Below are 26,574 nucleotides of genomic sequence, written 5' to 3'. Positions count from 1 at the left end.
AAAATTCGGAAGAACAGAATCCTATAAAATTCACTGCAAGTTTGATTTCTTTATTCTATATAATTCGTACCTATATACGTACGGCGCACAGTGTTGCCTCTTGGTGTATTCGTTGGACAAAAATAGTTAGAGTTAACATGGAGCACTAAAATTTTGCACATATCGGTCTATATGCTGATGAAGCTCCCATATAAACTGAAGTATGGTCCAAATCGGTATGTATGCTGATGAAGCTCCCATATAAACCGATCTCCCGATTTGACTTCTTGAGCTCCTGGAGCTCGCAATTATTATGCGATTTGGCAGAAATTTTGCACGAAGACATTTGTTTAGAGTTGCAACAACTACCAGCAGTATAGTCAAAATCGGTATATATCCTGATATAGGTTCCACATAAACCGTCCTGAGTCCTTATTAGCCGCAATGTTTGTCCGATTTCGCTGAAATTGAGCATGTGGTGTTCCATTATGACTTTCAACAACTGTGTCAAGTACGATTCAAACCGGTATATAACCTGATATAGCTCCCATATAAACCGATCACACGATTTTACTTCTCAAGTCTTATAAGCAGCGCACAGTGGGCCAAATGGCAAAAAAATTGGAAATAAGTCTACAACTTTTTATCTGTTGATTTTAGCCATACAAAATGTTCTAGACATTTGTAGAGGAGGACATAGGCTTTCAGAAAAGTGCTGTTGTTGGTCCATATCTTTAATACAGGGTGAGCTACAGGGTGTCAAAGTTGACCACTTTTGACTTCTCCAAGCTTCTGGGGGCCATAACTTTTGATCTACTCAACCGATTTACATGATTTAGGACTCTAGAGAAAGAGCTTGACAAGATCTAAAAAACTTATGCATAAAGTACCATGCCATCGTGTACTGTTAAGGAGTTATGAATTGTTTAATTTTAAAATATGAAAATTTGGCCTTGGTTTTTTTCAGTGTTTTTTAAATAACTCCGTCAATTTTAAAGCTATAAACTTCATACTTCACACAAATTATGCCAGCATATGTGTGCATAAAATACAAAAGGAATCACGTGAATATCTTTGGCGGTTTAAAAATGGCATCGTTTTCAATATGAAAAATATTTTTTTTGTCAAAAAATTGCAAAATTTTTCAAAAAAGATACTCCCATTTCCTTTAAGTTTTCGCAAACTTTGGCCGTCAAAGCATTATCATTTCTTTCCATTTTCACAAAGTCGAGGTATTAAGAAAAGTTTTAAGTGCTAATTTGGCTAATTTCGATATCAAACAACACCGTTATCTTAAGACCAAAATGGCCAATTTTTTTACTAAACTTCAAAAGTTTCTCACTGGAAAAAAAGTTCCACGGGGATTTTTTCGCTTTTTTTGAACTTAAATGAAAGCTTAAAATGTTCCCAACATTTTAAGGTATGTCTCGCCATATCCTAGCCATAAATGAGATCGTAGCGATCAAAATACTGAAAAAAGTCAATTTTCAAGTAGTGCTATATTCATTGCTAAAAAACAAGTATTACGTCACATTTTATTGCAAAGATGTTAAATAAACTTTTATTTGGTAACACTTCTTCTACAAAACACAAAAAGAATCATGGAAATATCTCTATTCTATTCCATTTTATGGAACCGGCAATAAAAAAGTCAATTTTTCAAAAAAGTCGAATTTCCCAAATTTTGTTTTTGTTGTCCTAATTGCACATGACACACTATAGCCATATTTACGCAACATACCTTATCGTAAAGGAAATTTTCATACCTTTCCAACAATGTATAAAACATTTCTCAACTCGGATTCTATCTACTCTAAAATTCATTTACACTTCATTAAACTCTATATAAAAATGTCTATTTGTGAAATGGAACCTTATATGGGGCCTACACTAAAACATTGATAGATTTGCCCAGGGTTTACAATACAAATGTGTTAGAATAAAAAAAGGTCTCCTGCCAAAGTTTAAAAAAATTGGAATAAAAATATGTGTTTTAGAGCGAAAACACTTCGCATCGGCGTGCGTTTGTATAGTACCTACATCTATTTTTAATGTAAGCTGATGATTTTTGAATAAAAAGTAACCTAGAAATATACCTGCATATATATATATATTTGTGTTAAGATTTGATGCAGACAAATGTTACCTGTTTCGCTATGTCGAATTCCCAGGAAATCCACCGTATCAATGAATGTGAAAAAACCTACCCATAAAAAATTCATTGTCATTTTTTTTAACCAAATTCGAGTCCAGGTAAATAATTATAGAAGAGTAAGTAAAAAGAGGCACTTTGGACCCCTTTTTACGATTGCGTCTGATACCTGAAATGGGTCATTAATTGTGAATATATTGCATAAATATTTGAACAAAATCCAAATTTTCTTCATTATATTTTGTAGAGGCGTAAAGGACATTTATAAGTTATGGAAGTCATACTGAAGTATTCCACTCTTTCGAAAATTGTATGGGACATCAAAAATGATTCCAAATCATACACGGAGTCATTTAAGGAACTTGTTTACACTTTGGACCACATATATGGAATAAGGCTAAATAAAGACGCTTTAGACAAACTTGAAAAATTCTACAAATCATTTGAGAGAAGGTTGCCAGAATGTTCATTCGCAAAAATCAAGTTTTTCAAAATGTATGAGAAGTGGCTGAAATCGGATCTACTTATTGAAATTAAACCGCTGATTCCCGGCCGGCCTAGCAAAGCATACGACGAAGTTACGGAGAAAACCAAAAAGAAAAAACAAGAGGAACTATTGGCGGCACATCCGCCAAATTTAATAAAAGATACGTTCAAAACAGCATTGTTAAAAACACAACCAAAAAATGTTGGACGAATTGTCGATGTTTTACCATTAGCATCTCCGAAAAGGGTAAAGAGAATGGTAGAAAGTATTCCAACTCCAAAATCGACTACAGAATTCACGGAGGAAGATGCACTGGCCCTGATTTTGAACCTAGGCCTCTCAAGAAACAAATACTCAACAATGAGGAAGGCTCTTCGTGAAAAAGGATGGGGTTGTTTACCCTCAAAACATAAATTGTACAACACCAGGACGAAAATGGTGCCATCAAATATATACGTGGACGAATTAAAAGCAAGAGTGAAACTTGCTGATCTTGTTGAAAATACAGCTGTTAGAATTATTTCTAATTTTACTGAAGAACAGTTGAACACATGTAATAATTCCGAAGTGGTTTTGATCAGCAAATGGGGTTGTGATGGATCATCTGGATTTTCCGAATATAAGCAACAAACAGAAATAGATACCAACTTCGCATCAATTTTCATGGCATCATTAGTACCATTGAGAATGAGATTGTACAAGGACCAATCTTCATCATCGAAAGAAAATGCATTTCAAGATATATGGATAAATAGAACACCTGGGTCAAAATATTTATGTCGCCCAATTCGGTTTGAGTATACAAAGGAAGACCGGAACACAACACGATCTTTGGTGAACGAAATAAAGGAAGAAATTGCTGCATTACCCATGATTGTTATAAACCAATTGGGAAGAAATATAAAAGTTTCGTTTCAACTACAACTCACTATGATCGATGGAAAGGTGGCAAACGCATTAACTGGCGTTATGTCCAATTGGAGATGCAATATTTGTGGCAAGAAGAATGGGCAATTCGAGGACAAGTCTGATGAAAATTTAGTAAACGAAAATGCGCTCAATTTCGGTATTTCGCCCCTGCACTGTAGAATTCGATTCATGGAGTATTGTTTGCATTTATCGTATGACCTTAAATATCGGACTAGCCCTGGAAACCGCGATGTCTCTGCTAGAAACAACCAAGATCTTCACAAAATGAGGCAGGAAGAGAAGAATCGAATCCAGTTGGAGTTTAAACAAAAGGGACTTATAATAGATAAACCTCTTTACGGATACGGAAGCACAAATGATGGCAACTCGGCAAGGCGGTTTTTTGAGGACCCCGTATCGACATCTAAAATAACCGGTCTTGATGAACACTTGCTAAGACGATTCAAAGTGATTTTGGCTGTAATCAATAGCAAAAAGATGATAAATTCAACCAAATTTGAAGCTTATAGTAATGACACAAAAAACATTTTATCTGATTTATATTCGTGGAAAGCTTTAACACCGACAGTACATAAAGTCTTACATCATGGCAAGGAAATTGTGGAATACAACATACTTCCGTTAGGAGAACTTACAGAAGAAGCTCAGGAATCCCGTAATAGAGATGTTAAACAGTTCCGGCTTTTCAATACCCGAAAGAGCACCAAATTTAACCAAAATTATGATTTACTTCAATATTTATTGTTATCGTCTGATCCGGTACTATACAGCATCAGAACTAAATGGCTACCAAAAATATGTGACGATATAGATAAGGACGATCCCGATGCCATTCAAATTAAAGAGCTTTTAAATTTTGATACCTTAGATTATTTGGTAGAGAATAAAATCAAATAATACAAAACTAAAATGCTTTTTTATTTTGGGAGTAGCTAATATACATATAAACGCACGCCGATGCGAAGTGTTTTCGCTCTAAAACACATATTTTTATTCCAATTTTTTTAAACTTTGGCAGGAGACCTTTTTTTATTCTAACACATTTGTATTGTAAACCCTGGGCAAATCTATCAATGTTTTAGTGTAGGCCCCATATAAGGTTCCATTTCACAAATAGACATTTTTATATAGAGTTTAATGAAGTGTAAATGAATTTTAGAGTAGATAGAATCCGAGTTGAGAAATGTTTTATACATTGTTGGAAAGGTATGAAAATTTCCTTTACGATAAGGTATGTTGCGTAAATATGGCTATAGTGTGTCATGTGCAATTAGGACAACAAAAACAAAATTTGGGAAATTCGACTTTTTTGAAAAATTGACTTTTTTATTGCCGGTTCCATAAAATGGAATAGAATAGAGATATTTCCATGATTCTTTTTGTGTTTTGTAGAAGAAGTGTTACCAAATAAAAGTTTATTTAACATCTTTGCAATAAAATGTGACGTAATACTTGTTTTTTAGCAATGAATATAGCACTACTTGAAAATTGACTTTTTTCAGTATTTTGATCGCTACGATCTCATTTATGGCTAGGATATGGCGAGACATACCTTAAAATGTTGGGAACATTTTAAGCTTTCATTTAAGTTCAAAAAAAGCGAAAAAATCCCCGTGGAACTTTTTTTCCAGTGAGAAACTTTTGAAGTTTAGTAAAAAAATTGGCCATTTTGGTCTTAAGATAACGGTGTTGTTTGATATCGAAATTAGCCAAATTAGCACTTAAAACTTTTCTTAATACCTCGACTTTGTGAAAATGGAAAGAAATGATAATGCTTTGACGGCCAAAGTTTGCGAAAACTTAAAGGAAATGGGAGTATCTTTTTTGAAAAATTTTGCAATTTTTTGACAAAAAAAATATTTTTCATATTGAAAACGATGCCATTTTTAAACCGCCAAAGATATTCACGTGATTCCTTTTGTATTTTATGCACACATATGCTGGCATAATTTGTGTGAAGTATGAAGTTTATAGCTTTAAAATTGACGGAGTTATTTAAAAAACACTGAAAAAAACCAAGGCCAAATTTTCATATTTTAAAATTAAACAATTCATAACTCCTTAACAGTACACGATGGCATGGTACTTTATGCATAAGTTTTTTAGATCTTGTCAAGCTCTTTCTCTAGAGTCCTAAATCATGTAAATCGGTTGAGTAGATCAAAAGTTATGGCCCCCAGAAGCTTGGAGAAGTCAAAAGTGGTCAACTTTGACACCCTGTAGCTCACCCTGTATTAAAGATATGGACCAACAACAGCACTTTTCTGAAAGCCTATGTCCTCCTCTACAAATGTCTAGAACATTTTGTATGGCTAAAATCAACAGATAAAAAGTTGTAGACTTATTTCCAATTTTTTTGCCATTTGGCCCACTGTGCAGCGTTTTTTGTACGATTTGGCTTAAATTTTAAAAGTGGCTTAAATTTACGACTTTCAACAACTGTGCCAAGTACAGTCCAAATCAGTCTTTAACCTGATATAGCTCCCATGTAAACTGGTCTCTCGATCATTGTTGTTCAGTTCCTAAAAGCCTTAATTATTTCTGGTTTGACAAAAGTTTGGCATGTAGAGTAAATTATGCCCTTCAACTTAATTTATTTTAGCAGAATCCATAGTGGTATGTTCCCAATATTCGGCCCGGCCAAACTTGGCACGGTTTTATTTGTTTGATATCCGAATGGGGGCCGACCCTCCTCCTTACCAAATAAAAAATTAATTTTGCCCATGAACATTCCGCTTAGGAATAGGGGCAAACTTCTCACATATCAATGCGTGCAGTCCAATTCAAGTTTAAGCTCAATGATAGGGGGCCTCCTTTTTAAAGCCGAGTCCGAATGACGTGCCGCAGTGCGACACCTTTTTGGAGAGAAGTTTTACATGGCATAGTACCTCATAAATGTTGCCAGCACTAGGAGGGGAAAACCACCGCTGAAAATTTTTTTTCTGATGGTCACGCCAGGATTCGAACCGAGGCGTTCAGCGTCATAGGTGAACTGGCTAACCTTTGCGCTACGGTGGCCACCTTCTTACCACCATTTTCAAAAACGCCAGATCTCGGAGATTGTTGCACCAATTTAAGCAAAATTTTGTATGCCACCTTATGGTACCCCAAAAACATGACATTTGTATAAAACTTTGTGGTCGAATAGCCTGCGGGGACGCCCCATCCCAAAACCAATCCGAACGGGCATGTTTACCGATTGGAACAATATGGGTATTAAATGAAAGGTTTTTGAAAATAGAAAGTGAACTTGGCATAAAAATGGCACCCAAATATCGGGGGTGTAAGGAACACCCAAATGCACACTTTTACCGCTTTGGGCAATATGGGTATCAAATGTAAGGTATTTAAAAGTAGAGTACACATCTAAAATAAAAATTTACTCCTTGGTGTCTGAGAGGCGTACCCACCACTTAGAAGCCCCCATCAGGACATATTTACCGTTTGGGACAGTATGGAACTCAAATTAATGGTATTTTAGAGTTAAATAAGAATATGGTATGAAACATTGGGTCCAAGTATCTCGAAGGCCGCCGTAGGCCCAAAACAGCGAAACGGTCGGTAGGACGGCGAAAATTCTATGGTGGGATCCATATCGTAAGAAGACCAGGCTATTACTGAAAGGAAGTAAGAAGGAGGTCAGTATACTTATATAAAATCGATGCGGCAAGTGATAGCATGTGTAGGGCATGCGGTGAAGATGATGAGACGTTGGAGCATTTCCTTTGTCATTGCCCGGCTTTCGCGTCCAACAGATACCGGTACTTAGGAGGAAACACAATATCAGACATGAACCAACTTAGGGGAGTGGTATTGAAAACAATTAAGTATTTTGTAAGTAGCACGGAATCCTAACTTAAAATTTTCTTTTTAGAGGTTACTTTATCGTTTTTATAGCGCACAACAAGCCGATTACTGGCTTAGGTGTATGTCCATAGTGGCATGGGGCGGATTAATAACTGCACCCTCTTTTCAACCTAACCTAACGTATTTGTATTATACTGTGTCAAAAATTGGATGTCAAAAATTGGATCCAAGTACCTAGGGCATTGCCCCAAGAGTACCGCCTAAAATAAAAAATGGACCGATTGGGACAATATAGGACTCCAATGAAATGAATATGACATTTTTAATTTAATCCGAGAACCTAGGAGGACGTCCCAAGCCCAAAGCCACCCCAAAAGTACCGCCCAAAATCAAAGTGGACAAATCGACTCAAATGAAAGGTATTCGGGAGTAGAATGCGATGTCAAAAATTTAATCCAAGTACTTACGGCGCCTCCCCAAGGCCATAACCGCACCAAAAGAACCACCCAAAATCAAAAAAGAACCGATCGGGAAAATATGGGACTCCAATCAAAGGTATTTGAGAATAGAGTACAAGTATGATTATCGAATATTAAAAAATGGGTGTAATTACCAAGGGGCCGCCTCAAAACCAAAACCGTACCAAGTAGCCATATTAGACGAACATGATAATATGGGACTCAAATAGAAGGCATTCGCGAGTAAACTACGAAATATCAGGTTCAAGGAGGTCGCGTACCCCTCAAAACACTTTCCAAAATGTGAATTTTTCTTATTCATGGCAAAATGGAGTTCAATAAAAGTTATTTGGTGGTAGATAATCAAATTATACTGGGGAGATACATATGGTATTAAGTAAGAAACTTATTTTTCGCGTGGTGTTATTGAAGGCTCGGCACAGCGGGCCGGGTACAGCCAGTATTCTTAACATACACCGATTGGCTGTTTGATTATTAAGTCACTAGACACATTAGTTTGTATTATATTTGGTTAAAAGGAGGTATGTAGTGTGGACTTATAACTCAGGTAGGTGTACAGGCAGATAGCCCCATCAACTGATTATAAAACTGTTGTTGTTTCATATAAAAAGTTGCGCCTGTTGATTTTTAAAGAACTAAATAATTGTTCCCGAAAATTCCCAGAAGCGGGATCGGGACGGCATTTCTCGTTGTAAATTCCTAATCCTCATATAAACCATACATATACCTAATATCTAAAAATGGACTAATTTGGGTCAACTTTAATTTTTCGAACATTAACGAGATTCCGAAAGATGGAAGAAAAGACGAACGGATATGGCAGGTCGACTTAAAATGTCATGACGATCAAGAATTCTCTGCGGTCTCAGACCTATATTTCGTCGAGTTACAAACGAAAAACCCAAGTAAGTACACTCTCATCCTATGGGGGGAGGGTCTAAGCAAAAATCTTTGCAATGGAAAACTTTAAAATATTTATAAAATACTCGCCATTACTTTTTAAGTTAATTTGCCAAAGACAATTAGCCATTAAAAACAAAATTGTTTTTAATTTATTTAAAACTAAGTAAAAACATTGCCTCAAAATCTAAAATACTACATTATCATAATTTAATTTGCTAGTTAAAAAGTTTGTGATCAACGATGGCATTTTCATTTGCATTTTTTTAAATAAATAAATATGTAAAGAACTTCCACTAAAGCCAGCAAAGCACACCATACTTAGGCAGACAGACATGCTTTTGGAATATGTACTTGGATTTTATGAGGATATATCTTGTACATGCCAGCAATGGGGGAAATAAACTCCTTTGTCGTGTATGAAGAGTAGATTTAAGGCAACATTGTTGCATTTCCATGTTCATGGGTACGGTATGGTGGCAACATGCTGTCATACATATTCGTGCATATGTATGTGAATGGCCACTGCCACTACCGTCAACCAAATATAGTATCCTTCTTGCATCCTGCATGCGTGAACGTATTATGGCGTCAAGGCAAAGCGCACTCCATACAAACAGAGACAAAGTAGCTATGCCAGCGACAACAAACTAAAGCAGCTCTATAAAATTTACGATTATTACAATGTTAACTTGTATGAAAGGGCGTTAATATGCTTATGTATGTGGTTCTTGGCTAATGAAACTTGAAAAATAACATTTTTCTGCTAAAGCTGCTCCTAGTTTTTTTTTTTCCTATGTTATGCTGTCCCCTGTAAACCTCTTAGACTTGCTCTCTCTAAGTTGGCTATAAGAATTTCGTTCTTGTAGTAGGCTTACTTATGGCATATAACATAATAAAATTAAGAGGTTGCTTTTTAGTGCCCTAGAAGGGCTGCAATAAATAAAGGTCGCCATTAGAGACGCCACAGCCGAAGGCACTCCCGGAAAATTGCCATTTGCACGTATTAAATTTTAGCTAAAATGCACTCCACTTTTAATGACACTGCAAAATTGATTACACACTTTTGTTGTGAATATCAAGATTGGGTGTCAAGGCATCAGGGAAGCTTAATAAACTTATTTATTAAAAGAAGAAATAAAAATATTTTTTATAAGACATGTTTAAAGTGAAGGATGTTTTTGTGCCTGCCACCATAGTAATGAGAGCGGTACAAAACCAAAATTACATTGGTAGAAATTTTTTTCAGAAAGATTTGATTAGGGAATATCATCGTTTATAAAATACTAGCCGAACTGGGCCCGCTCTGCTGCGCCTTCTTTAACTCTCTATATCTTTTCAGGGTGGGGACACTTCGCCCTGAATACGGATATCGAATTCGTGCCATTGTGGCCTATGACGCTGAACGCGTTCGAATTCTGGCGAACACATCGGACAAAGCGGTGTTTATCCCCTCTTAATGTTGGCGACATTTGCGAGGTACAATGCCATGCATGGTTATTTAAAAAATTGTCCCCAACGAGGTGTCGGACTGCGGGACGCCGTTCGTACTCGGCTATAAGAAAATGTAAACTCAAATCATTGAGTTTAAACTTAAATCGGAAAGCACTAATTGATGTGTGAGAATTTGACTCTTCTCGTGGTAATGTTCTTCCTATCTATCCCTCTCCTAATAAGAATATTACCCTGAATATTCTCATTAAGGGAGGGATAGCACCTCAGACATTTCGATTCAAATATGGATATTAAATTCGTGCTGCACTTCCAAATCCCTTTAATTTGAGTCCCATATTGCCATGACCGGTAAATATGAACAGTTTGGAGAGTGTTTTGGGTCTGGGGCGGCCACCGGCACTTTGCACTGAAAATAGATACCAAATCCGTTCTTTATTTCCAACGGAAATGAAGTTCAGTTTGGGAGGTGGTTTAGGGCGTACCCCAAAACACTTGGCTCCAAAATTGGATATCATATTCGTTTCTACTCTCAAATACCTTTCATTTGAGTTCCATATTGTCATAATGGGTCAAATAACCCATTTTCCGTATCTTTAGGAGGAAAAGCGCCATCTGGACTTGAACGCAAATTTGAATGTCATAATCGTAATCTACTCCCAAATACCTTTCATTTGAGTCCCATATAGCCATGGTCGGCTTATATGCCCATTTGGGGTATTTGGGGGTGGGCGACCTTCCATTACTTGGGCCTAATGTTTTATGCCATATTTGTAATCTACTGCCTAATACTTTTCATTTGAGTCTCATATTGACACGAAGGAGGAGAGGAGTTTTCGGGTTGGGCGGTTACTTAAACACAAATTTTAATACCATATTCGTTTTCTGGTCTTATTGTGCCCATCGGAATGCTTTCGGATATGGGTGGCGTTTATGGGGTAAGGGGGAGGGTCCGCCTCCACCCGATATCTAAAAATTATATAGTCTCTGTTTCCTTCCAGACAAACGTACACAATCTACGATAATTTTAAGAAACTCGGTTCAGCCAAGTTTCATACAGTCATAATTGGTCTAATGAGGTTTTTGTGGGATGGCGTGACCCCCTATACTTCGATCTGATTTTGTATGCCAGATTCGAAATCTACTCCCGAATGCCTTTCATTTGAGCCCCATATTGAAATGAACGTCCAATATGTCTGTTTGGGAAAGTTTTGGGGTTTGGGCGGCCCGATGTGTACTTAAACTCAAATTTTAATACCATATTCATATTCTACTCTCCAATACCTTTCATTTGATACCTATATTGTCCTGATCGGCCCACTTTTGATTTTGGGTTGTGTTTTTGGCGGAAGGGGGAGGGTCCGTCCCCCCTGCGAATTATATAGCCTATATTTCCTTCCAGACCAGCCTACAAAATATGCGAAAATTTCGAGAAAATCGGTTCTGCCGTTTTTCAGTCTATACGGAACAAACAAACCGAGTCCCATATTTCGGGGTAATGTGACCATTTTGGGCGTTTTTGTGCGGGTGGGGTGACCCCCTATCCTTCGACATGAATTTGTATGTCAGATGATGCTACTACTCTACTCCCGCATACTTTCCATTTGGTGGTGTTTTTGGGGAAACGGTGGAGGGTCCGACCTCTTCCGTTATCAATATAATATAAATATCCATATGTGGGACCACGTTTCTGGGGGTCCACCCCTTCCACAAAACACTCCCCAAACAGGACTTATTTACTGACCATGGCAATATGGGGTTTAAATAAAAGGTATTTAATTGTGGAATTCGAATCTGAAATCCATATATGGGACCAAATGTTTGCCTCTCCCCAAAAACATCCCCCAAGGGGACAAATTTACGACCATAGCAATATTAGGCTCAAATGAAAGATCTTTGAGAGTAAAGCACGAATCTGATATCAATATTCGGGAAAAGTGTCAATTGGGGCCACCCCACCCTCACAACCACACCCAAATAGGAAGTATTTGCTGACTTTTGCAAAATGAGACTCAAACAAGAGGGTTTTTAGAGTAGAACACGAATCCGAAATATATTTTCAAGGCCAACTTGCTGAGTTGCCGCCCATCCCCCAAAACAAACCCCAAGCCGGTCATGTTTGCCGACTATGGAAACATGGGGATCAAATTAAATGTATGTGGGAGTAGACAACGTATCTGATATCAACATTAGGGACCAACTGTGTAGGGGTCGTCCTACCACCATAACAACACCCAATTAAAACGTATTTGCTCACCAAGACAATTTGGGTCTTAAAGAGAGTGGAACTAAATATTAAAAGTTTTTAGGGTCAATACCCCAAACCGGACATATTATCTGACTTTGGCAATAAGGAGAATTTGATATCCAATTTTGAGGGCAATGGCAATATGCTGATATATTTTCAGGGCTTTGTGATTGGCAGACCTCCCCACTCCATAAAACACCGTTAAATCGTGCATATTTACCAACCAGGTCAATGTGGGGCTTAAATGAAAGAAATTGGGGGGTAGAGCAAGAATTGATACCCACTTTCGGGACCAATTTTCCGTGCGTCTACCCCCTTTCCCAAAACACCCCACAAAGAGCCATTTTTTACTGACTATGCCAATATGTGGCTAAAATGAAAGATATTTGAGATTAGAAAACGAATTTGATAACCTATTTTGGAGCCATGCATTTGGGGACGCCTTGTCAGAAATAAATGATATTTGAAAAAAGAGCACAATGCTGATATTTTTCAGGACCAAGTGTCTGGGGGACCACCTCTCCCCCGGAAACACCCCTAAATCACATATCATGAGAATATCGGGCTGAAATAAAGTATTTTAAGAATGGAGTACTCCCTACATTAAATTCGTAGACCAATAAAGATCATACGGGATTCAGATAAAGGCACTTAAATGGTTCAACTGTTAGTCAAGCATATACAAATACTAATTTCGTAGCATGGTATTTCACTAAAAGCTCTTTAATTCTCGAAAATAAATATTCCAAGGAAACTTTTGTTCCATATAAAGAAAAAGAAGGCGCAGCGGAGGGGGCCCGGGTCAGCTAGTTTTATATATATGATAATTTTTTTAAAAAAATATATGCAAAATGCTAATTTTGCCCATGAACATTCCATTAAGGAACAGGGGCAAACTTCTCACATATCAATGAGTGCAGTCCGATTCAAGTTTTAAGCTCAATTATAAAGGGCCTCCTTTTTATAGCGGAGTCCGACGGGGTGCCGCAGTGCGACACCTCTTTGGAGAGAAGTTTTACATGGCATAATACCTCACAAATGTTGCCAGCATAAGATGGGGAAAACCACCGCTAAAAGTTTTTTATGATGGTCTCGCCAGGATTCGAATCCAGGCGTTCAGCGTCATAGGCGGACATGCCTACCTCTGCGCTACGGGGTTACAAAAAATATATAAACTCTTTAATTTATGTGATGTTGTATGATCTTAAAGCCTCTTGTCAACCTAATTCGAAAAAGTAACCTAAAATTGAACCGCCACCTGCGTCACATGTATCTGAATATAAACTCAAAATTAAAATGTCAATAAACGTCTGGCTATACAGGCGAGCACACACTCTGACACACCTATCTAAAAGCACTCAAAACCAAACAAAAAAGTATAATCAAATATTTATACCATAATTTAAAGCGTTTTCTTTGTTCTTCCTTCTTTTCAATCTCTTTGCATGTATGACAACAACCGCAATTTCATATGACATTTGGACGCAATGTACGTCTGTGTGATGTGTGATGATTTGGCCAAACAAAACTCTTTCCTCTCACTCGAAATGTCTAAAATGTTTGTCATATGGTTTGTTGTTGGCGCAAAATTCACCATACCAACCCCACCAACCAACCCACCATCATTTCAACTGTGGCACCGATGAAAAACAACGAAAAACAAAACCTGACAACCATAATAATCAGATCCACCGCAAGTGACATTGTCATTAGGCTCAACACTTCGACCCGACGATATCAAAGAGGGCGACGATGTATATTTTGAATGTCACATCAAGGCAAATCCAAAGGAACACCGCATTACATGGTCACACAATGTAAGTATTGAAAGTTGTTGTAATACACTTTTGTTTGGTTTCTGATTTTTATTTTATAAATAAATAATGATAAGCCCTACAGCAAAAATGTAAATTTAAAAGCATATGGAAAAATATGGGAATACTTTACTTGATTTTGGTATGACGCCCATATTTGCAGTTGTATTAAATATTAAGAGTGTTTTTGCTTCGAGCCAGACATTATATTGTACTTCAAGAATATTGCATACAATCAGGGGCTAAAATTAAAGGTTATCAGACAGTTTTTCGCAAGACAAAATTACATTGAAACATACAAAAATTTAAGTACAATAAATTTCAGTCCCCATTTTTTCTAAATATAACATTTCAGCGCAGGTTAGGTTAGGTTTAAGTGGCAATAGCAGCCATCACTCACTTAGACGTTTTCACCCATTGTAATTATACAGGAACAAAAGAAGGAAGATGGCTTCCAGTTCCTACCGTCGAACCATCCAGCTCGCTTTAAAAAGCCTAATAACTTGCGAATGTTTACATCCGCTAAATCAGACAGGTTCTCAAAATTAGAAATTAGAACCTAAAATGGAACTCCTTCTAACACACAGAAGGTTTTCTATAGTCTCTTCTTCTTCGATGTCCTCACAGCTTCTGCAAAAGTCGTTGCTTCGCGATTAGACAGTGACCTGTCATGACGGACACAATGACTGAGACATCTGTTCTAGCCAATGACAGCAAAGCAGGAGACCTATTCAAGTCTACATTAGGCCACATAGTTTTGGAATGCTCACCGCCCACTCTTTGTGACTATCTATCATTCGTTGTCCTTCGGGCCTGGTCCTGAAAACTTAGCTTACATGTCGCTAGAGGCATACCCACAGATTCCAGTGTCCCTAAAAAGTGTAGGGAAGTGCCTAGTCTCGCAAGCTCGTCCGCTTTACCATTCCCTGGGATATCTCTGTGGCCCGGCATCCAGAACAGGTGAATTTTGAACTGTTCAGCCATCTCATTGAGAGATCTGCGACAGTCGAGGGCGGTTTTTGTGTTCAGAAATACGTTCCCCAGGGATTTAATGGCTGCTTGACTCTCTGAGAAGATATTTATGCCAATCGTCGTAATGGCATTATATCTTAGCCATTCCACCACTTTCTTAATTGCAATGATCTCTGCTTGATACACACTGCAGTAGTCGGGTAACGTTTTCGATATGACCATTTCTAGATTTTTGAGTACACCCCAAAGCCCAGCTGGTCGTCTAGTTTGGAACCATCCGTATAGAAGTCTATGTAACTTCTGTTACCAGGGATATCGTAATTCCAATCGGTTCTATCAGGAATAGTGGTACAGTAATTTTTATCAAAAAGCGGCTCAGGTAGGGTGTAATTCACACTGCCTGGAATATTGGATATTGTATCGAGGATAACACAGTGGCCGTAGCCGCTATATGACCAATAAGAAAGCTCCCTTAACCTCACGGCAGTGGTCGCCGCAATTTGGGTAGTCGCAATGTCCAGAGGCATAAGATGTAGAATTAAATTCAGTGCATCAGATGGTGTCGTCCTCAGTGCGGCTGTGATACACAAAAAAACCATCCTTTGGATCCGGTTAAGTATTGGGCAGTAGGTGGACTTTCGATGCGCCGTCCACCAGACCACAACACCATATAGCAATTTAGGTCTGACAACTGCAGTATACACCCTATGCATGACACGGGGTCTAAACCCCCAGATTTTGCCAATGGCTCTCTTGCAGGTGTATATATACCTCTTGCCCTTTCCAAAATGTTGGATTTTAAGTTCATTTTTTTGTCCAGCAAAACACCCAACATTTTGTAAATGGAACATTCTCTCCTCCCAAGATGACAGGTTCCACCGCAGGCAATTTGTATCTCCTGCTGAAAGGAACTACTTCTGCATTGCACGAATTTATACCTAGACCACTTTCGGTAGCGCACTTTGCTGTTGCACGTAGAGCTTCCTGAAGTATATCCCTTAGAGTGCTGGCAAACTTTTCCTTAACCGCAATTGCCACGTTAATAGCATACGCGACCACTTTTACGCCTTTTACTTCCAGAGACAATAATATATTGTTAATAGTTATATTCCAAAGTAGAGGAGACAGTACACCTCCTTGAGGTGTTTCTCTGTAGACCCATCTTTTTAGATCCACGGATCCCAAGCTTGCCGTAATGCATCTTTTTGTAAGTAAGTTATTAATAAACTTTCTTACGGTAGAGTTGATGTCTAGAAACTCCAAATCCTTCATGATTGACGTCGGTTTTACATTATTGAAAGCACCTTTAAGAAATACTACCATTGTATGTTTCTTGACAGCGAGAGAACCCTCTATGTAGCCGACTAGATCGTGAAGGGCTGTTTCAGTGGCTTTGGCTTTACTATATGCATGCCGCTGTCGCTACAGGCGATCTTAAAGGATCTTTGCCCTAAGATATGTTTCTATCAGCATAAAGAATGACAGACTGATAGGACGAAAATCTTTCGCCTTCGTGTGGTAGGGCTTTCCTGCTTTCGGAATGAAAATGACCTTCGTGTCTCTCCATCCCACAGGTAAATATGACATTCTGATACAAGCAGGGTATATCTCCTTAAGCCAGGGAACCGGTCTATCAGACATAGCTTGTAATTCAACCGGTGATACATCATCAGGGCCTGGCGACTTAAAGGAGTCGAAACTTCTTATCGCCCAAAGGATTTTCGGCTTAGACACAATTTCCCTAATAGCCTCCGATGAATGCATACTAGTGACAACCTCTTCTGGCGCCACGTTGTCCGTTGGAGAATTTCCCGGGAAATGTGTATCAACGAGCAGTTCTAGTGTTTCCTCAGTAGACATTGTCCGTACAGTCTCTGACTTCTGAATATACACAACCGTAACAGGTCACGAGGACAGAATCTTCCCTAGACTAGAGGTGCCAGATTTATCCTCCACGGATCTGCAGAATTCTACCCAGGATTGGTTCTGAGCCTTTTTAAGCTCACCTTTATATTTTCTTAGCTCAGCCCTATAGATGTCCCAATCGTGTGGTGCTCTTGTGGCTTTTGCTCTGTTGAAGAGTTTTCTGCAGCACTTCCTTAGACCAACCAGCTTTGACACAAGCGGGTCATTCATGGCCTTCGTGATCCGCTTGATCACCATGTCTACATCCTCCGCCCGTAGTTTCCACTTCCTTTTCAGGTAGTGGTTCCTCTGTTTAGCCGAGGGATCACTATTTCAGTATTTTCTTCAAGGCTGAAACTAATACAACCAGCGACTTAAGGTTTGAAGCCGGCATCTCTGAATCGTGTGCCATATATAGGGAAGCTAGCCCCGTATATCTGACTCCACCAGGAGTTGATTATCACAAGATTCGTTTGAACTCCTGTGAAACCAGTCTTCCTCAGGACACTGGGCTGTGTGTACGATTTCTCCTTAGATGCTTCACTAACAGCTGCTGTCGAAGTACTTTCTGAGTTCCTTGCTTCCCCGCTGGGGCACACTTTGAGCCCAGTCCAACTTTGTGTGGGCTGGTCGGGTGCCGTTTCGATGCCATCCCCTCCTCTCTCGATTGTGGCAGGGGGATTTTCAGTCTCCTGCAATCCGCCAGACTTTAGCGATGTGGTCGATAGTTCCTCAGGCAAGTGTTAAGCAATAACTGCTGAGTCGACTCCTAATTACCCAACCCCACCGCTTCTAAAGACCTTCAGTTTCTACTTGTTGAAACCGTAGGATACAACCCCTTTAGACTTGTTGAGGTCTGCAAGACAGCCGGAGTTTAGTATGAATACTGCATGTCTTCCGTCAACGTCAGCCTCATCCAATCTACCAATCTTCCAGTCGGTGGTTGAAAGATTGGTGTTACATTCCCTTAGTCTTCCAAGTATCGATTCAGGATCTGAGCGAATTCTTTGTATCCAAGCATGCGCCATTGGTCGAGAAGGAATATCTTCCTTCTTGACTAAATCTAGTGCTGCCCCTGGCCAGATCTCACCAATCTTTTTTAGCGCACAACGATACTTTTCAATTGAGCATTGAACCCCGAAGGTAATTAGTCTGTTTCGGCCTCGAAACCAGCCTGCATCGTCACAAACTGAAGGAGATCCAGGAAATTCCGCAATGATATCCCACTCCAATTATTCCTAGCTATGCAGCCCTTTTCGTCTCCCTTGTCGACAACTGTCATCACCAAACTGTCCCTAGCAACATTAGAAAAAGGTTCTTGGACCCATGTTACTATTGTTCGCCTTAGCTCTTTTAGGCATGGGATGCCTTCCAGGTGAACGCAGCCTGACTGTGGTGCAATTTCCGAATCTAGACGTGTAGTCTTTGGGGTAGCTTGTGCAGCAAGTACCAAGCCCAATTTAAGGAGTCTCTCTCCCTATTAGTGAGAGTCTTAGGATCATTCGCAAGCCTCTCAATAAACCTGAGAGCGATACGTCTTCTATTATTTTAACCTCTTAAAGAGCGTGTTGGTTTGCCTGGGAAGGCCGATGGTCTAGGTAAATTAGTCATTGAGTCCTTGAGACACGAACTAGGTGTCTTCGTCAAAAGCCCCTGCTGACCGGTCGCCTGTCGTCTACTGGAGCCTAGAGCAGCCGCTCCACCAGTCAAGGTTTCAGTAGCAGACAACATGCTACGGCCTGATACCATCACCATTCCTTTCCATTCTAAGCCTAATCCCCCGAAAGTTTCCATGAAAAATTTTTTTTTGTTTCTAAAAAAAAAATTTTTCTGAAGAAACGGACAATATTTTTGTGAATTTATTCCTTAAAATATAATATCAGTAAAGTTATTCTAATGACAAAAATTGGCTCACATTTTTTCTAAAGGCAAAATTACATTGATATTTCTTTAAAATATAAAATTTTAGTGAATTTTTTTGGTACAGCAAGTTTAATTAGTCCTCTGAAAATTCAGTTTTCCGAATTTCAAAAAATTCAGTAATAAATGAGCCTTGTATAACCCAAAATCTTTAAATTGGGAGATCGGTATTTTTAGCAGCTATATCCAAAAATAATCCGATCTAGAGACCGAATTCGGAAAAAATGTCGAGAGAAAATTTATTTGACAAAACAAAATGAAATAAGGTTAAGTTAAGTTAGGTTGAAAAAACGAAAAAAAAAAATAAATTTACTCGCGAAGACTTTCGTTGGACTATTTCTCACTACTTAAAATAACTAGTGCAATGAATTCAGTCGTGGCCGACGCTTGCTCAAAGTAGAATTCCGTGAAGGTCGACCAAAAACAGCCATAGCGCCACAGAAGGTCGAAACCGTGAATGAACCTATAATGCAAGATCGTCATATGACGTACCGAAAGATAGTGGCATCAGCAAACATTCGATATTGCATGAACACCTTGCCGTAAAAAAAGGTTTGTTCTTCTAGGTTTCCGCATAAGCTGACAATCGCTCAAACCACAAGGAACGTGTCGATTAGTGCGAAGAAATTTAAAAACAAGTAAAGATGTGCTAAGTTCTTCAGGGCCAATCTTATATACCGTCCACCGATTAGAGTCATACATGATTTGGCTGTTGGAGACCAAAATGGAATTCATTGTGCAAAATTCCAGTCAAATCGGGTAATAATTGCTCATTGTAGAGGCTCAAGAAATATAATATGGAGATCAGTTTATATGGGAGCTAAATCAGGTTATAAACCGATTTAGACCATACTTGGCACAGTTGATGCCAGCCAAATCGGATAATAATTGCGATCTCCAGCGGCTCAAGAAGTCAAGATCCGAGATCGGGTTATATGGCAGTTCTATCAAGTTTTGAACCGATTTGAACCATTCTAAACACAGTTGTTGGAAGTCATAACACAACGCCTCATATAATAAACGGAATTACGAAATTAGTTCCTATGGTGGAGGGTATAAAAATACGATGGTGGTTCTTTAAAATGTGTTGAGAAGATCGTCACAGGTTGTGAATCATGGATTTATGCGTATTAGACCGAAACAAAACAATTGCCCGTGGTGATATTCGAAGACGAGCCAAATCCATCGCAAGTTGTTTGTGGAAGAAGCACTTCAAAGCAAATGGTCGCCTGTTTCTTCGGCAAAACTGATTACGAGGACGTAGGACGGTCAGTTCTTAAGGGTACATCACAATTTGATTGCTTGAAGTCTTGGGAGAAAAACCCGCAAGAGAAGACAATGCGGGCTTCCACATATCGACTCAATCCAGTGCCTTTTTGACCGTCCAAAACGTCGAATTGATGGGTCCGCCGTACAACACTGAGTTGGCAACCTATGACTTCTTCTTATCCCCGCACATTAACATAACAATGAGTGGTCAATGATTTTCGTTGTCGGAAAATGATGTTGAAACTTTCAATAGCCATGTTTGGAGGTGTCTCAATCAAAGTGCAAAGAGTACTGCTCCAATTGGTTTGAGCGCATGCAAAAATGTACTATACTTTGAAAACAATAAAATCGTTTTTGATGATAATAGGATTTTGGATTGGATCTTGTACAACGTGCAGAGTTTAGACAATTATTGAGTTGCCCAAAAAGTAATTGCGGATTTTTCATATAGTCGGCGTTGACAAATTTTTTCACAGCTTGTGACTCTGTAATTGCATTCTTTCTTCTGTCAGTTATCAGCTGTTACTTTTAGCTTGCTTTAGAAAAAGTGTAAAAAAAGTATATTTGATTAAAGTTCATTCTAAGTTTTATTAAAAATGCATTTATTTTCTTTTAAAAAATCCGCAATTACTTTTTGGGCAACCCAATATATACATTATGGATTCTGAAATACTTCTATCTGAATGAGAAACTGGGTATACCGCTATTTCTTTGTGATACTTGTTAAAAAATTATATTCTTTTGCTGTTAAACATGTCTGCTATATATTAGATTTTTTTTATTTTTTAGTTTTTATTCCAATATCAAAATACATATTTATTTATTAAATTTTTTTCCTTCACAGGGTTTCCCCGTTACTCAAAATGTCTCCTGGGGTATAATAATTTCAACACGTTCGCTAGTGTTGCAGCGTGTGGCACGCATTCACGCTGGCCTCTATGCATGCTCAGCAGCCAACGACCGAGGCGAGACCACCAGTGCCATGGTGAATCTAAGGATACGATGTAAGTACACATACAAACACTTGTGCATAGAGAAACAAATAGAAAAGCATGGTTATCTATAGATATTATTAAATTTTAATATACACAAGGAGAAATTTTTACATTCTTCAAAGTTTGCCTTGCCAAAGTATGACACTTTTTATGGGTCGCTACGTATTGCAATATTTGAGATAGAGGTTGGAAATTTCACAGGGAGTTTAGTATTTCTTCTAGAATAGTTTAAAGTGGGCCATATCACATTTCTGTATGGTTGCCATATTAGCGTACCATGCCCGAAATTTCGCATTGTCTCAGTAGATAGAAAATCTCATTGCAAATGGCTTTTTAAAGACCTAAGCTTTCTTTCAATTGATTTAGCTGTAATATTTTTTTCTGTTTCTCTGTATTTAGGAAACCCCCTTGCAAAAAATTGTGAATATGGGTGCAAGTTTTGGCTCTACTGACCTAATACCTTCACGCTTACATTAAATTTGCCATTCTGCAGAGAGAGAATGAGAATAAAGAAACTTTTTTAGAATACTTCGCTTTTGGTTTTTAGAATATAGGTAGCAATTTTTACATCAAAGCTATTTTTTCGATACAAGCAGATTTTCCCAAGTGTATTATTTCCTAGCTTCAAATGCATATGCATGCGAATTTCTTGTTCATGCCATTTGAAGTTAAATGCAAATAAAATACATATTTAATAATTTTTTGTGTCATTTTTTTTTTTCTATTATGATTTTTGAATTTACAATTGAATGAATATAAAATTGCATTTTGCCAGCTGCATAGTTTTTCATTAAATTACCATAACTGCTCTTATGTATATGTATGGCATAAAACATACGACATACGACTAGCCATGGTTTGCCACATTTAATTACCTTATTTAATAAATCAATTGGAAATGAAATATGAATGCATATCAATATCCACATTTGTTTCCATATGCATTATGAATTGATTTTCATAATGAAATTCCAATGATGGTCGCTTCCATGACCATAACGAAGGGTGGAGAGCATAAAAAGCAATGGCACAGAGCACCACCTGTGCTGTGCAAGAAAATATTAACCACTTTGGTTGGAATAAAAACTCTCAAACCTAAAAGAAACCTTTAGCATGATATGATATGAAAATGTAAAAGATATGATTTATATATGGTAGAGCTTCCTTTTCGATAAACTTGTCCTTTGGTTTTACTTTGTGTTGTATGCGAAACAATAAGACGCCCGCAAAGCTTTTCGCCCTTAGTAATTGGGTATATGCCATATCATGTTAACCATTGTCATAGTTATTTACATAACGATCAAAGTAAATCGATACAAATAAACTTTTGCGAAATATTATTAATTATTTATTCCTCAAATAATGAGTGGTCATACATACATATATGGGATATTCCACAGTAAACCGAGTGATCTTAATTACAATACATAGATAGCTGTCACAGGACATCGATTGCCATTAGTCGAACTTAGAACCAATTTCCAAACACTTCGATGTTCTGCGTTTTTCTTCAACGCATGACACATAGTTCCAAGATGTCTTGCTCCTTCTTTTTCGATCTTTGTCTTTTTTGGACGTTCTATATGACTTCGATTTTAGTCCCTCATACAGTACACATAAAAGTCTTTTGTATGCAAGGGGAACAATACTAATTCCTCTTTAGTTGGCCCAAACTTCCCTCTTTGGTTTTCATACCCACAACCATAGGATGGGGCTAAACTAATCTAGCCATTACGCTTGTAACACCTCGAAATATTGATCTAAGACCCCATAGAGTATTTATATTCATGATCGTCCCGACATTCCGAGTCGATCTAGCCATGTCCGTCGTACTGTCAATATCACGAGCGCGGCCAAACGCGTAAAGCTAGTCACTTGAAATTTTGCACAGGTACTTGGGACATATCGATTCAGATTTGGATGTGGCTCCTATATAAACCGATCTACCCCGGAAGCCGCAATTGTTTTTCCCAATTTGGCTAAAGCTTTCTGCACATAGTATTCTGCTTTGATTTCCAACAACTGTGCCAAGTACGGTCCAAATCGGTCTATAACCTGATATAGCTCCCATATAAACTGATCTCTCGATTTGACTTCTTGAGTCATTGGAACCGCAATTTTTGTTCAATTTGGTTAAAAATTTGCACAAAGTATTCTGCTATGACTTTCAATAAACTGTGGCAAGTAATGCCAAAATCAGTCTATAACTTGATATAGATCCCATGTAAACCGGTGTCTCGTTCATCCTTGCTCGGTTCCTAGAAGCTTTAATTTTTGCTGGTTTGACAGAAGTTTGGTATGTTGAATAAAATTATGCCCTACAACTTAATTTATTTTGTATACATTTCTAGCAGAATCCATGGTGGTGGGTTCCCAAGATTCGGCCCGTCCGAACTTAGCACGCTTTTACTTGTTATATATCGGACATAGCATGCTGATGTTCCAATTATTAGGAATGCGTTGCTCTAGGCAGATTGAACAGATGAACGCATACATATTCCTAAACAGTGTGTCATAGGGACCTAAAGTGAAATTGAAAAGTCGACTTTTTCCGGTAATCAAGAAGTAACTTTCGACTTTTTTCGATTATCAAAAAATCCACTATTTTACTTTTGGACTTTTTTTGTACCCTCCACCGAAGACTATATTCATTTTGTCATTCCGTTTTGAACACATCGAAATATCCATCTCCGACCCCATAAAGTATATATAATCTTGATCGACCGTCTGTCTGTTGAAATCACGCTATAGTCTTTAAAAATAGAGATATTGAACTGAAACTTTGCACAGATTCTTTCTTTGTCCATTGGCAGGTTAAGTTCGGGCTATATCGGACTATAACTTGCTATATCAAGTTTATAAACCGATCTGCCGATTTAAGGTCTTAGGCCCATTAAAGACACACTTATCCGATTTCGCCGAATCTCATCACAGCGAGTTGTGTTAAGCCTCTCGACATCCTTACACACCGGCTCAGATTGAATCTGATTTAGCTATAGCTGCCATATAGACCAATCCCACGATTTAAGGTCTTGCTATTTGCTCTCCGATTTCGTTAAGATTTGGAATAGTAAATTATGTTAGGCCCCTCAACATCCTTTTTCAATTTAGCACAGATCGGTTCAGATTTGGATATAGCTGTCATACTGATCTCTGATCTCCCGATTTAAGGTCTTGAACCTATAAAAAGCGCATTTATTGTTCGATTTTGTTTAAATTTTGGACAGTGAGTTGTGTAAGGTCTTTTGACATCCTTGTTTAATATGGCCCAGATCGGTTCAGATATGGATTTCAGCTACCATACAGACCGATCTTTCGATTTAAGGTCTTGGGCCCATAAAAGGTGAGTTTTTCAACCGATTTCCATCAGTCTATTTGCCTTTCTGCTCAACTGCCCAAATATTGGTCGAATTCTGTTAGGCTCCTCGAAATCCTCTTTTAATTTGGTCCAGATCGGGTCAGATTTGGATATAGCTTCCATGTGGACCGATTTCCCTATTTAAGGTTTAAGCGCCATAAAAGCTGAATTTACTATTCGGTTTCGCTGAAATTCGGGACAGTAAGTAGCGATAGGCCCCTCGACACCTTTGTTAGAGTTTTTTCAGATCAGTGCAGATTTGGATATAGTCGCCATACAGACCCATCCCTCGATTTAAGAACTTGGCCCATAATAGGCGCATTTATTTCGATTTCGCAAGTATTTGTTATAGCGAATTGTGTTAGTCTCTTCGACATCCCTATTTAATACGGCTCACATTGGTCTAGATTTGCATGCAGCTGCCATGTATATCGATCAGCCGATTTAAGGTTTTGGGTCCATAAAAGAGCTTAATAACCAATTTCTCTTAAATTTAGCACCATGATTTGCGTTAGGACCCTCGACATTCGTACCGAGTATGGTTAAAATCAGGCTATGTTTGGATATGGCCGCCATATGTACCGATCTCCCGATTTAAGTTCTTGGGACAATAAAAGCACGTTTATTACTCAATTTCGCTGAATTCTGGACACAATGGGCTTTGTTAGGCTCTACGCCATTCGTGTTTAATATGGCCCAGATCGGTATATATTTAGATATAGCTGCCACATAGACCAATCCCTCGATTAAAGGTCTTAAAGCTATAAATGCGCAGTAATTGTTCAATTTCACTGAAATTCGGCGTAGTAAGCCCTGCTAAGCTCTTCAACATGCGTGCCCTATATAGTTCAGATGCTCCTATAAGCGGATATAGCTGTCATATGCATATACCAATCTCCCGATTTAAATACATAGGTCCATAAAAGGTGAATTTTTATAACCTATGAATTTGGTACAATGAGTTGTGTTAGCCTTCCTGAATATGGTGGAGAACGGACTGCTATGGATTCACACATGATGCATTTTTCACTGTATTATGGTGGTGGGTATCCAATGTTCGGCCGGACCTGACTTTTTACTTATTCGACTATCAAAAATTCGACTTTTTATTTTTTTTTTTTGAGTATTTAAAAAAGTCGACTGTTTTACAGCAAAAATAGACTTTTTTTTGAAAAAGAATATTCTTTGCGTTATTTTTATACCCTGTACCATAGAATAATGGCATACTAACATCGTCATTCCATTTGTAACACATCGTATTATTGGTCTGAGACCCCACAAAGTCTACATATTCTTGATCCGTCCGTCCGTCTATGGAAAGCACGCTAACTTTCAAAGCAATAAAGCTAGAAGCTTGAAAAGCTCTTATTAGTGTAGGTCAGCTAGAATTGTAAATGGGCCATATCGGTCCAAGTTTTAATATAGCTCCCATATAGCAATAGCAATTCTTATCCAACTTGAATGAAATTTTGAAAGTGGTGTTTTGTTATGACTTCAAACCAAATATCGTCTTAATTTGTCCATAACCGGTAAAGCTCCCATACAAAACTAATTTTTATGTCATATTCGTAATTTATTCCCCAATACCTTTCATTTGATACCCATATTGTCCCGATAGATGATTTTGGGTTGAGTTTTTCGGTTTTTCGACTTTCTTTTTAAATCGCTCAATTTTGAGCTTTTTTTATTTTATCCCTGTAAAGTTCACTTTTGTAGCTATTGCAACCATAGCCTTTTTCCGACTTTATTCGACTATTTTCAATTTGTCGCCTATTTTGAATTTTTTCCGAGTTTTTGACTTCTTCGACTTTTTTACTTCAAAGTTGATTATACGACTTTTTTACACAGTAAACCGACTTTTCGATTACATTCGGAGTACATTCTTTGTATACTTTCATCAGGTATTT

General features: G+C 38.1%; 1 protein-coding gene across 2 annotated transcripts in view; it reads left to right on the top strand.

The window, feature by feature from the left end:
- Nucleotides 1-26,574, top strand: part of LOC106091693 (uncharacterized) — an 869,146-nt gene that overhangs the window by 687,915 nt on the left and 154,657 nt on the right. For both annotated transcript variants that reach the window (XM_059363681.1, XM_059363680.1), the window contains exons 8-9: nt 14,121-14,251; nt 21,159-21,318. In XM_059363681.1, coding sequence (XP_059219664.1) covers nt 14,121-14,251; nt 21,159-21,318 — 291 coding nt within the window. The remainder of the gene's footprint in view (nt 1-14,120; nt 14,252-21,158; nt 21,319-26,574) is intronic.

This window comes from Stomoxys calcitrans, chromosome 2 (genome assembly GCF_963082655.1).
Source record: "Stomoxys calcitrans chromosome 2, idStoCalc2.1, whole genome shotgun sequence".
Classification (NCBI taxonomy): domain Eukaryota; kingdom Metazoa; phylum Arthropoda; class Insecta; order Diptera; family Muscidae; genus Stomoxys; species Stomoxys calcitrans.
The sequence above is the reverse complement of the archived record's forward strand: the minus strand, read 5'-3'. Positions and strand labels throughout refer to the sequence as shown.